We start from the raw sequence: 13,140 nt of genomic DNA, 5'->3' as shown, positions 1-13,140 counted from the left end.
GGCGGAAGGTCCTTTTCCGGACTCGGTGGAACGATGAGTGAAGGTAAACAAAAACAGACGTAGACCATTTTTAAAGGTCCGGCCACCTCTCCATAGCCCGAGGGTCGAGTTGAGCTTCATCCACTGCTCGTGGCGCGGTTGCTTCATTCTCGAATATTTTCATATAGCAACTCGGGTTTCGGGAGGGAGGGATGGAGCCGAAATTTCTCTTCGAGCTCCTTACCTCCTCCTTCTCCCAAGCCAAGGGACTATCCGTTGTTCATCATTTTTGGGAAAATGCCTCTAGGCTGTTGGTTCGGCGTAAATGGGTAGACGGAAACAGGCCGAAGCGCAATCTCCTCGACGTGTCTTCCGGGAGAAAAGACAAAGAAACAGAAGACAGTTCTCTCCCGAGGAAAACTTCACTCACTATGACATTCCGCAATACGTTTTCTGTGCATTCTCTTTTTCGCCCGAACTCGAGACTCCAGACTTCAGAAAAGTATCATGGAAACCCAAGCGGCCGAGGAAATGGTCTGCATAAAATTGAAGATCTTCGATTACATTTCCACCTTCACCATGATTGACTATCGGATCCGTCGCTCAGACATCTGACAGAAATTCATCACTGGACTGGTAGCAAACAAATTCCTGAAAACTTTTACCCAAACACACACGACACGGACACGGGGACCCTCCTCTGCAGTGTGTTTCGCAACCGCAAAACACTGTTCGTTCATTTCGTACATTGGGAAAGTTATGAGCCGTCATCTTTTTTCTCCCATACCTCTCTACAGACACACGGGATACCCAAAACAACCGTCAGGCGGATTCTTCTGAAGAAAGGTATCCATATATCCCTCGCTCAAGACAACCTGTCAGCAGGAAATGAACGTTAGGCCCCCTCCGTACGTGCGTTCATGGAGAATCGCTGATGTATACGCTGGTCTACGCGCTTTGCTGCTTTCTACTGTCAATAGGCGTTAGCGTCGGATTTACCAATCGCCACCAGCAATCGGGAGCGTCGCTCTCTGACACAGAGCCCTGTGATAATCCACCGGCGAAGCACCACGTGATGATGCGACATCATGCCATGGCCTTACTTATGAGCGTTGCGTTCTTCTGGTACGGGGTTTGTGGAACGAACTATACGCCAATCCGTGTGTATATGGTGCCTTCAAAGGAACAGCAGCAGCATCAGTTTCGAGATGAGGATGAGGCATCGAACCTGGCGTATTGTTCGAGGGTAATGATTGAGCTGTTTGCTGCCACGGAAACCAAGCACCCCATGCCAACCAACCAACCAACCAACCGACCGCTGCGCGTCGCTCCAGATCTAAATTAATACAATCTTGATGTTCCGTCGCCACACTTTAACCGAAGGAAAATGATGATGTTTTCGGATCATCTCTTTCTTTTCGATCCCAAAAACGGGCACCTCCATCGTGTGCCCTGCGCTGCTGACATCCATCATCTAGAGGAAGGATAACGCACACAAACAGGATTAAGCCACGGGCCACGTAATAACTTTGCTGGCTGCTCAGTCGCATGCTGTTCAATAACGTTTCATCATGAGGTGCTGATGCTTGTTGGTGTTTTATTTGATGAATCATTTAGGGACACTCCCTACCGTGACTGGAATTCAATAAACCCACGCCGCAAGATAAGGCAGCGTGTGGCAATGGCGCGCGCATCTGATGCACTCGTTTGCTGTCAACAGAGATAGCGAGCGGACAATCGTCGTGGTTCGTGACTAATGTCCCCGCCGCCCTGCTGCACGATTGTGCTCATGATTCAAGTATTTACACCACGTAACAATCAGCAGATAGCAACTGCTCCCAACGTAACACCATTTTCCAGCAATCTGAACCAGCGAGATAGCTGGTTAGCGCTGGAGGCGAATAATGGCATTAAAATCCGCCAACTTCTTGCGACCTCTGTTTGCTAAAGTTCTCCTTCTGCTCCCTCTCGCCGGAAGGGCAAACAGGGTCCTCCCTCGCTGTGTGCCTCTTGTTGTGCAGGATTTGATGACGAATCTCGTCGCTTGTCGTGAATAAGGAGTTAATCACCGAAACGGTCACCACTCTCCGCTAAATCCTTCTGGGGTCAAAGATATGGACCCAACGAAGAAAAGCTGTTGGAAAATTCAAGAAAATTCAACACAACAACCATCAGAATAAAATGAGTGCCCCACGGGGCTTTCGCTCAATCCACCGGGTCGACTAACCGGTATTGCGATGTCATTTATCTCGTGACAAGCTTATTTCGGACCACTTCACCCTGGCGACGGCGACGGCGGTGGCGGCAGCAGCAGCATCCAGCGCGACAGTTGGCCGAAGAGAACCCAAAAACCGTTCATTTGATTGACAACTTTCGGAAATGACAGCGGAATATAGAGTGAGCGAGCACGGCCTCCATCCTTCGTGACCCCGGCTGGCTGTATTCCAGGAAACGGGCCGTTTATTATCAATTTTCGCCGCCCGCCCGCCGGGCTAGAAACAATCAAACGGACAAGCCAGCCAGCCAGCGAGACAGCCAGCCAGCGAGACAGCAAGCTAGCCACTGAGTCAGATCGTCTCAAGGAGCCAAGTCTGGCCGCTGGAAAAGTCACTCGCCATGCGACGGATGTCTTCATCGCGGATAACACGGTTACGACGAACAGCGAGTTTGGTTTTTCTTTTGTTGGATTGCCAGAAATAGGCAGATGAGGCGCGCACGCCCGAAGTCAGCCTTTTCAGGATGATTAGACTTTCAAGACGTCGAAATCGTCAGCCACGAGGCAGACAGCCGCGGGGCAGACAGCCACGGAAAATTAAATCGACCAAACACACACATACACAGGCATACACAGTTCGATAGGCTGCTTCCACCGCTGATGAAGTGACTTGTGACTATTGTTTGGCGTCTGGCCAAGCCAAGAGCTGCTACCTAAAAGCCCGGAGGTGCCCATGAGCCATGTTTTGTTTGTAAATAGAGGTCCATGCGGACACGCGCCCGAGAAAAAGCTTCCCGGAAGGCAGAATAGCAGAAGCATAAAAGGCACGGTTTGTAACATTTTCACTAGAATGTGATAGAAGATCGGACATGGTCATGGTAGATGGATGAACGGGATACCTCATTTTATGCAGATTCAAAAATAGCTTTCCAGCAGCACGCTAGGCTGGATGGGATATTGGCCTAGAGCGGGGACGAGAGTGAGAGTAAAATATGGAAATTGATTCAAATCTTGCAGAAAAGATCCGGCACCCATCATCGGCATGTGACTGTCCAAACAAACACCGCCCAAGCGCACGATGCCGATGGCAGAAAGCTTCCTGCCATCTTCCCGGGGAGCTTCTGCTACTCAACTTCGTTAATGGGAATATTGCAACTTCTGCTAGATGTACCAGGATCTATATTATGCTAAGAATCGGGGAGGGCGGTACCACACCCGGGCCCGGAAAGAGGCTACCCAGAAGCGAAAGGCCGAAGCATCAGAGCGCTTCGTGTGACAGCCACTTTCACGCCTGCAAAAGACGTCATTCAATTAAGGCGAACGCTCAATCTCTCGCTGGTGGAAAATCGTTACCCACAGTTAGCGTCCGTCAGAAGCGTGGTTACCGCGCTCGTATTCTGGAGGTGTCACTAATAGGATACTCGGTTCCGGTGGAAAGAAAACGCGATAGAAGCCCTCCACGCACTCCATCTGCCGACCGCAGATCGCGCAGTGTGCACAAATCTAAGTGCTTCAATTGCTGTGTAAATGCCGCAGCATAATTTCATTTCCCACCAATACCCTGCTTTCTCCCCGCACTTAGAACATCACAACCGCAATGCCAACTCCTGGAGTTGTCGGAGAAAAAGACCATCTGCACGAGACACGTTCGCATTGGTTGTAGTTAGCCCTTTTCCATCCTTCCGAGCGTGAAGCCCAAAAAGAGAAGAGTAAAAAACCAATATAAAAACAACCACCACCCAGTGGTATACCAGAGAGGTGGCTGTGCGCACGCAAGAGGTAATGCACGAAGAGTATTTATGGTCGAGGAAACGGTAAACATGCTAAACAAGCGACTGAAGCACCGAAACTTGACATACAGTGACGGGCACAGGCAGTGGAGAAGTTGCGTTTGGGTTTGCAAACGAACTCTTGTAGAAAATGAAGGAAAAAACGAATTTCCCGTTGTCATCTCTCTGATCGATGCTACCTTCGTCAGAACGGATATGCCGTACGGGTGTCACATTCATAAATAGTATCACATGTTTTATGACCCATTACTACAACCTATTGGTCTCGCTAGCACTTGACTTGAGTTTATTGATGTGAGTCATCGAAAACATAACCAGCAAAATTGCTTTGTATAGAAGAGTATCGCTACATATAAGCATAAGCACTAGCACTTACGTTTTCGTGCTTGAATCTGGTAAGGATTTTGATTTCCCGCAATGTTCGCTGACAGTAGGTCTGATGCTCGAAGGGTGAGATCTTTTTGATGGCAACTTTGGTCTTCGTGACGGTGTCCACCGCGGATCTGCAATGGAAGAGAAAGAGAGAGAAAGAGAGAGCCAAGAGAACAAACGTTATTAGTAAGGCGCAGCTAAAGTATTAACGGACAAACCGGTGAAACCAAAAGTGTTAATGACAGTTGGAGTAGGGAAATTCCGCTTCTGGTGGTCCCTCATTCCCCCCCCGCAACGTAAATTCGAGTTTTCGAGAGCGGACTAAGCCAGGGGGGAGTGAAAGTTTCAAAACAAACGATCAACTTTATCTTTAGCAATTGCGCAGCCCATGAGCAAAATGAAAGGAAGCTTTCTTGCCAACAGAAGAAGCTTTGTTTTGCCCCGGCTGCAGGAGCACCTCCGGCAACAACAACAACAGCGTCGACGACAGCACATTGGCTCGATTCTTTGGAAAAACGATGAGAACCGTCTTTCGCTGGCAGTAGATTGCAAGCAACGCGTCAGTTAAGCGAAAGAAATTCTCAGAAAATATGTGCCAACAAGTAAATAGAGAGAAATGAACCCGCGGGGGGAGTTTGCCAAGAGTCGGTAATTGTCTTAAAAGTGAAGTGAAAGTGAGTTTCAAGAACGAACTAGAAATAGAATGTTTGTGTTCCGCAAAGAAGGTAGGATAACATTCAAAAGGAAACGAAATTATTGGTAACTACATCAAGTAATAGGTCATCAAAGTAAAACTTTTTCGTATAAAGTGGACCAACAAACCAGACAGAAGCAGTCGCAAAGAATGGTCGCCGCACAGTACAGCAATGCGAAGCAATATGCTGCATCCTTCCCCAACCCTTACACCATTTAATGAGATTAAAGTTTCTTGACAGACGTCGTCTCGTGCAGCCTTTTGTGTTCGTTGTTTTTCATCGCGCTCGCGCGCACAAAAGGTGATAACGAAAGTTGGTTAAACGAAATCGACTTATTAGCTGCGCGTCACGCACTGTCGTTACTACTCCCAACCTGGCGGCCCCGTAGTAGCGGCAGCAATCACATTCCGCCGTGTCAGAGGCAAACGAGAGACTTCTTCTCGCCAATGAATTGCGCACTCACTGCAAGGGACCACGGGAACGCGCGCTCCAACTACACCCCGGGCCAGCTCACAATCAAAACTTTTCAAATGGGAAAAAGCTTTTGCAAAACTTTTTCTCCGAGACGCCACATCCAGCGACGCGACCGCGCGTGTATGTGTGAGAAGCTTCTCGGTCAATGATAAAAGCGAGCTTATATTGTTCACATTACCGGAAACGCGTGTGCCACTTGGTGTGTGGTTGGTTTGGCGGAATGGAATGTAAGCAACACGACCGCATGTTAGGGATGAGTGCGCCGCAAGTCTTCCGGAAACAATCTCTCCCAGCACCCGCCTACAGAAGAGGAGGACGAGGATCATCAGCAAAGAGCATAGAACGTTTTTCTAGAACGCAGGAGAGGGGAAGCTGCTTATCGTGCCAGTCTTCCGCTTCCAATTTGGGAATCATGTTTACCATTTTTATTGTTTGACGCCCGCTGTGAGAGAGGGAAGAGAAGGTCAGTTCAGGATACGTTGGCGCGCCGGAAAGTGGACGCTGAATAAATTGTGCAAATTGTCCAAAACGACCCCCAACACCGGACGGACGCAAGTCTGTCAGTTGTTTGTTTTTTTCGCTAGTAAAGTGCTTTCTGCTTCAAAGAAAATGGGGCACAGCCACTGAAACAGTAGCACCGCTCCCACCTCCTTGTCGTTCTGAAGGTTCCGGTATTTATGGGTGGGACAGGCCCCGATGAAGGCCCGTTTTGCATGTTTTTTAAGGACCTCAACCGGTGGTTCGGGCCAGGCCGATGTACGTCACTCAACGGCAGAGTTTTAGTTTATTCTTCCGTTTACACTAACCTTCCCCTTTCTCCTTCGGGCATGAATGTGGATAAATCATGCAACGGCGCCTCGCTCTTGTTCTACATTCGTCTTCAAGGGTGTGAAGTACGATTGGGTGATTTCTTTAACAACACACCTAGCCTACCCACCCAATCGTAGGCCGAGTGTCGTGTAGAGTTGGTGAGTGGGTGTGTGTATGCTCTAGCGTATGCAAACGATCAACGGAGGACGACAACGGTCGATGGACACGCATGAAGGCAATCACAATGATGAATGATTGACATGTAAACAACATTGCGACTACCGGAACGGGCGACCGACAGCCACTCTCCAAAGCTCGGAGGGGGCTCCATTTATGCTTTTCAGTTCAGCTCAACAGATCTGTCACCGATAAGGTCCTCTTCCTTCACCGCCTATCTCCCCCGTCTGCGGTGAAAGCTATTCATTCTAATCAATTATTGGAATTGATTTTTGCGTGCAAAAAGTAACAAACCCAACAGAAATTTTCCGAACAATCCACTCTGACAGTTTTTGATTTAGATACAGATCCTGCGGGTTCGTTGTTTGATAAATGTACGACCAAACCAGGGATGGGTCCACTATCATGAATCATCCAAGCGATTTCTCATGTCGAAAAAGGCGAAACTACGAACCAATTTTACATCATTTTCAAAAAACACGCGCGGGCACGCGCGATCGTGCATAATAGTCGAGAACAGGGAGGAGGGTCAACAATAATTCATATCTGCGAGTACACTAAGTCAACCTCTGCCAGCTAAGCAAACTGTCCTGAAGACGAAGAGTGCTTTATCGCACGGAGAAAGATGGGTAACGACTTAAGACGATGGTTCCGTCCATCGCCCAGTGACGGCACACCATCCGCCATAAAATGTCTCAAATAAAATTTATTATCCTTGATGCTTATTCCACTAAAAACAATGTTCTCTGGAATGTCAAAGAGTAAGCGGTAGCGAAGATATTCCACCGCAAAGTTTAACCGACCGCAAGACCAGTTCCAGCATGATACATCCCGCTCGCCAGGAGTAAAGAATACATCGATCGTTTAAGTATACAGAGCGCGTCATTTCAAGCTTCTTCCATTCAAGAAAAGCAACAAGGAACTAAAAAAATCCGTTTATCACAGCACAATGGCTGTTTTTGTAATCCCTTTTCCTACCCAGGAAACGCGATGGAAATGGATTTATTAGAAATGTTGAACACAAGAAAAACAAGGAAGCAAACGAAGGCGTGAACGTATTCTCAAACCCACCACGTATCGCTTTGGATTAGTTACGCCTTTTTGAATTATTCAACATGATGTGTGCCAGCCATACGGACAGGAGTGGTGATCGATGGAGGCGCCTGGTATCGTCTCATATTTCGTCCGCTGTTCTGATGTCTACCGATCAAGAACCATTGTGAAAATTGAACGTTTTCTACCCAAGAATAAAAAAACAAGCATCGCAAAAAAGTTCGTTAAGTGAAAACTCATCACTCCCGGGGATTGGCTGCCAGGGAGAGGGGTGGTTAAAGGTTGGCCACAAGGAGGATGTTAAGTGGGCCACAGCAGGTCTTCGGGATTGTCATCGTCACCGTGACCATTCCTTCTCCTTATTGTAATGTAAACTTTTTCTCGAGCGTCATTCTCGATGATGTGATGCGCATGGGCTACCAAAAATTCCCGCTTATTTACGCACCAATGGCCAGCGTCGTGAATTTCGTCTTTGAAAGCCCGATCTTTTTGACACTAGCTTCTCCTTCTCCGTACTGTTCTCTGTGCCGATGCGTTGAGCTACTGAATTGTCGCAAGATTTGGCAAATAATATTGGCACGTTGCCAGCTAGCCAACCACCCAAATGGTAACATAAACATTAACTTTTCCCATTTGGGACTGATCGACGAAATTTGTGTTGGTTCGCCGAGGGGACTATTGGGAATTGTACCGATTTGAAGGAAAATGTACCCTCCTCCCTCGCGGTGTCTTTAAAAGAACGAAATACATTGCAATCATCTGATTGTTTAAAGTGATAAAAGCAATGGCGTAGCATAAAACATAATGTATCCATTATGGAAACGATTTCAGGAGACGAGTTTCGGATTTGCGAAAGCCAGAGCCATTATTGGATAGGTGGAAGCGGGACAAGATAACAGTGGCGCAAAACGGTGGTGGTGTGTTTGCGCTTCGTGTCTATCGAATGATGGCCGGAATTTCGCTGCTACAGGCTAATATTTTAATTTAAACGCTTTTTGATGAAAACGAATAGTCAATATTGGCACAAACTACGGCGCTCAGAGAACGGGACTTGGAGAAGGAAGTAAATTGGAATTTAAAAAGGGATAAAAAATAATAATAGGAAGGAAGCCGCTCCTCCTATTACTTGTGAAATGGAGCAAATTTTAAATACTTCAACGCCAGACAATAAACCCCAAGCCCACAATAACCGCAGAGAGCTGAAGTTCGACAGCAGTTCAAGGTGGCGCAGGAAATAAGCTTAACGGCTTCGAAAACGGCATCAAGTGCTTGTGCGCTGACCGAAAACGGCGGCAGGCTGGCTTGTTACACCTTGGCACCATCATCCAGGGCTGCCAAAACAACATTGACTTGTTGCATTTCGGACGTGGGCAGCAACCCACTGTATCGCTCCTCGACAGAACGACCCTCTCACTCTCTGCACAAACTCAAATGTAAGTCATCGTCGTCGTTTCGATTCGTTTGTAGCCACCGCCCTTTGATGCTCGGTGCCTATGAAAGGTGCCGACTGTTGCTGCTTTTCTACGGTGGGTGTGTCTCAGCGACGTGGGCCTCGCCACTTCGGATAGTACCACCATCTCAACGACCTAAAGTTAAACATTAAAGTATGAAGATGATAGCTGAACCACCATATGTTCTGGCGGCTTTTGGAACCCTCTTCTGAGATATTCCAAAAATTTGCCAGCCCATTACTACGTCAGCGGTCACTGCTGTATGCCTGGGCATTGGATTGTTTGGTCGGGGATTTTCTTCGTATCAGAGTTTCATACTCGAAGTCCCCTCAATGCGGGGTTGAGAACCTTAGGAATGCCACCGACCGAACCAAACGCATGCGCCTTCAAAGAATCCGACCAGAAAAGTTTGCATTGCGCTCTCTAATACATCTTTGAAACATGTTGAAGTGATAGGATAGGGAGGCCGCGGTTGCCTTCCTTAAAGCACTTTAAGACACTGTTTGTGAACCTTTATGGAGCCAACGAAGTGGGAGCGCCTCTGGGGCAGCATGAAGATAGTGTTCCGTCAGAACGGCCCAAACAATTTTACGAAACTCGCAGCATAGGCTAACATCAACAAATAGCTGGAATTAGTCTAAACGCTTCAGTGCCAACCATCACAAGAGTGAAGAGTGTAGGGGGATGTAATCAAATTCCATAGACTGGAACAAATTAAAAGATAATATGTGGACGACGCGTACACAGAGACTGGTCGAACAACTTTTACTTGGTGAGTGGAAAGTTGGATCAGTGAAAGATTGGCGAGGGAGTATTTTTCGGCGTTTCTCGTTATTATTTTCAACTAGTAAACAACAACGCGCCGGTCGCAAATAATTATAAAATAAAATCAAATTCATCAGCATGGCGGTGATCGATGGATAATCCTGCAACATCGATCATTCGATCGCGTAATGGATGGACAGATGATGGCATTTTTAGACAGGCCGAAATCTAATAACCGCTGTCATTTCAGGTGGATGGGAGAAGTTTTTCAACTGTTTCTTTCACCAATCCAATTACAGCTGCTACGGTTTCGTAGCGGCCCGCAATACCAGGAAGTGTTTTCAGTTCTTAATCACTTTTCTCAGTATATAATACGCCGTTGCGCAGTTTCTGCTTTATAAACACAACTTTTCCGGAGTAATCATAACTTGAGCCATGAACCATTGGCAGTCGAGAATGAAATGTAATTCGAATGGACCGGTATCATCCTGAGGCACTCAATTCGTCCAGAGCTACTCCCAAATTATTGGCCCCTATTGCGATTGTCTTGTCTCGTTTCCGAGACAAGACTCGACCAGTCTTGTCTGGCAAAAACCGCCGAGTCTTGGTTGTCTAAAATCGGTATTGCGAGTGTCGCATGAACACTTGAATGAACAAGTGTTCATTTGGCTGTCAAAAGCCATCAAAATCGCAGCTTTGTTTGTAAACAATCGTGCGCAGTTTGAATTTCCTTACCGTTAACGTGTTTTAATTCATCAAAAAAATGTTTTCAATCGTACAATATTTGTTCAATTATTCTCAATCTCTGATGCATTTTTATTCAGGAACTCGATCGTCACGAAAGCAAATGCTGAGGTTTAAGCCCATTACATGGTTCTCAGAAAATGTGCCATTTCGTACAATTGAACATAATCGATTACTGGTAATAGGTTATTGATTAATTCCATTAAATTCAACCAAAAATTCCAAATCAACCGCCAGTCTGCTAAATAAAAAACTGTTACGGTAATCTTAAATCGCAGTCTTGTTTGGCAGACTCCCAGTCTGGTAGCTTTGAGTACAAGACAGCTGAGTCTCGTTTCCAAGACAGAAATCGGTGTCAAGCAAGACACTCGCAATACCGACACCAGACTGACGTTTGTCTTGGAAACGAGACAAGACAATCGCAATAGGGGCCATTACCTCATAATAGCGAACATGGATGCTCATTTTTGAAGAAAATTATTGCGCTCTAACGCGCACTTTAACGATGTGCTGGTCGGTCAGCAATTCATCTCTACCTGCCAGCAGCAGACGAACGATCACATCACGCACGCCAGTCACGAAACACAAAGCCGAATAGAACATGATGATGGTCACCGCTGCACCGGCCCGACAAGTTTCAGGCAATCTCAATGCTCGTCGTCGTTACATCATTTCCCATCGAGACACGAGCGCACTAAATGTGAGCTGAATGTGTCTCTCGCAAAAAGCTTCGTCTCAACCGCACGGTCCTTTGGAAGGTAGGGGGAGCGGGGGGAAATTCGTTGAAAAAGTTTCCCAACCCAGCGTTGCTTATCCGGGTCTAAAGAGGATGAGGATGGTGAGACGAAAGCTCTAGCATTAAATCCTTCAAACAAAGCCCGCAATGACGAAACGATGATGCGCTTGGTTCTTTGTCTTTGACTTGCTACCCGGTCGAACGCGCCTTAATTTCGGCGAAAAGTTTCAACAATTCAACAATAACAAGAGACACAAGATCCTTTCCTTGCGCAATGCTATGTGAGATGGATGGAATTTTTGAACTTATTTTTGGATGCCTACCAAAAGATTCACGGGCTTGGATATCATAGCGACCAAGAAACGCGAATTCTGGTGCGCGGATGCGTTGCTTACATGATGAATTATGTAATTGATGTTTATCTGCGTCAAACTGCATAGCTTTTCCCACAACAGCATAAGTTGCCGAATACAATTCCCACGAAATCCATCCTCATGGCGGTTTTTCTGCCGTGTCCGACGCTTTCCACTGAATCAATATTGTTGTTTTAGCTGGGATGTTGAATTTGCAATGCGACATGAGCATGGAAGGTAAATGTAACATAATCCATTTCTATTGGGGCTTTGGGCTATGGCCATTTGTGTTGGAAAAAAAATGACGAGCTGCGCATGTGAGGGAGTGAGTTTTTGTATCGACGAAGAGAGGGCCACCATATGTTGAGGGCAATTTATGATACGCCGCAGTATGCTGCAGAGAGAGAGCCGTCTGTTTGCCCAAGGGCTTAAAATGCTGGTGATACTGCCTGCCGTATGTGTGTGATTTTGGGATGTAAAACCGGGTAGAGCATTCACTAGGGAGTTGGAAAACCTTTTAAAAAAGTCTCTAATCCGCACACTTTGATCATGATGATCAAACTTAATTTACACGTCACAAACAGCGCATCACTAAGGTTAAATGCATAACGAAATGAAACGACAACACATCGAATGGCAGACCAAAAGCTTCAAAGGCAGCATAACAGCAAAAACATGCCTTCCATTATGGTGCGATGCAAAATAGAAGAAACATTCGCATTTCATTACCTTAAGCCCCCGTCATCCGTTGGTTTAATGCGATTCTATCCAATGATCCACCTCGAGCGGCACCAAGAGCAGCGGATTCAGCGCGTAGTAACTGCATTTATGATAACACAATTTTCGCCGAAAAAACATTGAAATTTTCCTCCGCTGCACGAGGGGCGCGGTGGCCGTCGCGAATATTCAATTAATTTAATTTTTCATTGCCCAGCAGCGCCGTGATCGGAGCAGCAACGGCAACAGCAACCCGAATCATTTTTGCTAGGAATTTTCCAGCCGAAAAATTCGAAAGCACCATATCGTACGTAAGACGAGACCGTTAACATCGAGTTTCCGTTCGCGTTTCAAATATCCATTAGACCAGCCGAGCCAAATGGGGGCAGCACATTTTTAATATAACAAAAATACGGTGACATCGGAGCATTGTTCCAGGGACAGCGAACAGAGACTCTCGAGAGGAACTGCCGGAATGCCAAGATGTGAACGGTGGTCTCGCTGCTGGAAGGTGCGCCCTGTGCACGTCTCCGGTGAGCCTAAAGTAAGTGGCTCCCTCGTGTTGACAATGGGTCCTTCGTCCTTCTACCCGGTGGGAGAAGGGACCAGGATGACTCTTGCGCATCATGCCTCAGGTTCGGGCTCGAATTTAAACCGTGAATCTCAATTCCACTGTAATTAATATCTTATGAGTCCCGCCTGCTACTCATGCCCGCCACGCCAAGCCAAGCCGAGCGAAGACGAGTTTTTCTCCTCCTTTTTCCCGTTTCAGCATCGTTGATTTTGGAACGTTAGCACAGTGTTTGAAT

General features: G+C 46.8%; 1 protein-coding gene across 5 annotated transcripts in view; it reads right to left on the bottom strand.

Moving 5' to 3' along the window:
- Window positions 1–13,140, bottom strand: part of LOC125959043 (mitogen-activated protein kinase 1) — a 37,812-nt gene that overhangs the window by 5,044 nt on the left and 19,628 nt on the right. For all 5 annotated transcript variants that reach the window (XM_049691773.1, XM_049691775.1, XM_049691777.1 and 2 more), the window contains exon 3: window positions 4,361–4,487. In XM_049691773.1, the coding sequence (XP_049547730.1) occupies window positions 4,361–4,487 (127 nt within the window). The remainder of the gene's footprint in view (window positions 1–4,360; window positions 4,488–13,140) is intronic.

This window comes from Anopheles darlingi, chromosome 2 (genome assembly GCF_943734745.1).
Source record: "Anopheles darlingi chromosome 2, idAnoDarlMG_H_01, whole genome shotgun sequence".
Classification (NCBI taxonomy): Eukaryota; Metazoa; Arthropoda; class Insecta; order Diptera; family Culicidae; genus Anopheles; species Anopheles darlingi.
This window is presented reverse-complemented; position numbering and strand designations above follow the sequence as displayed.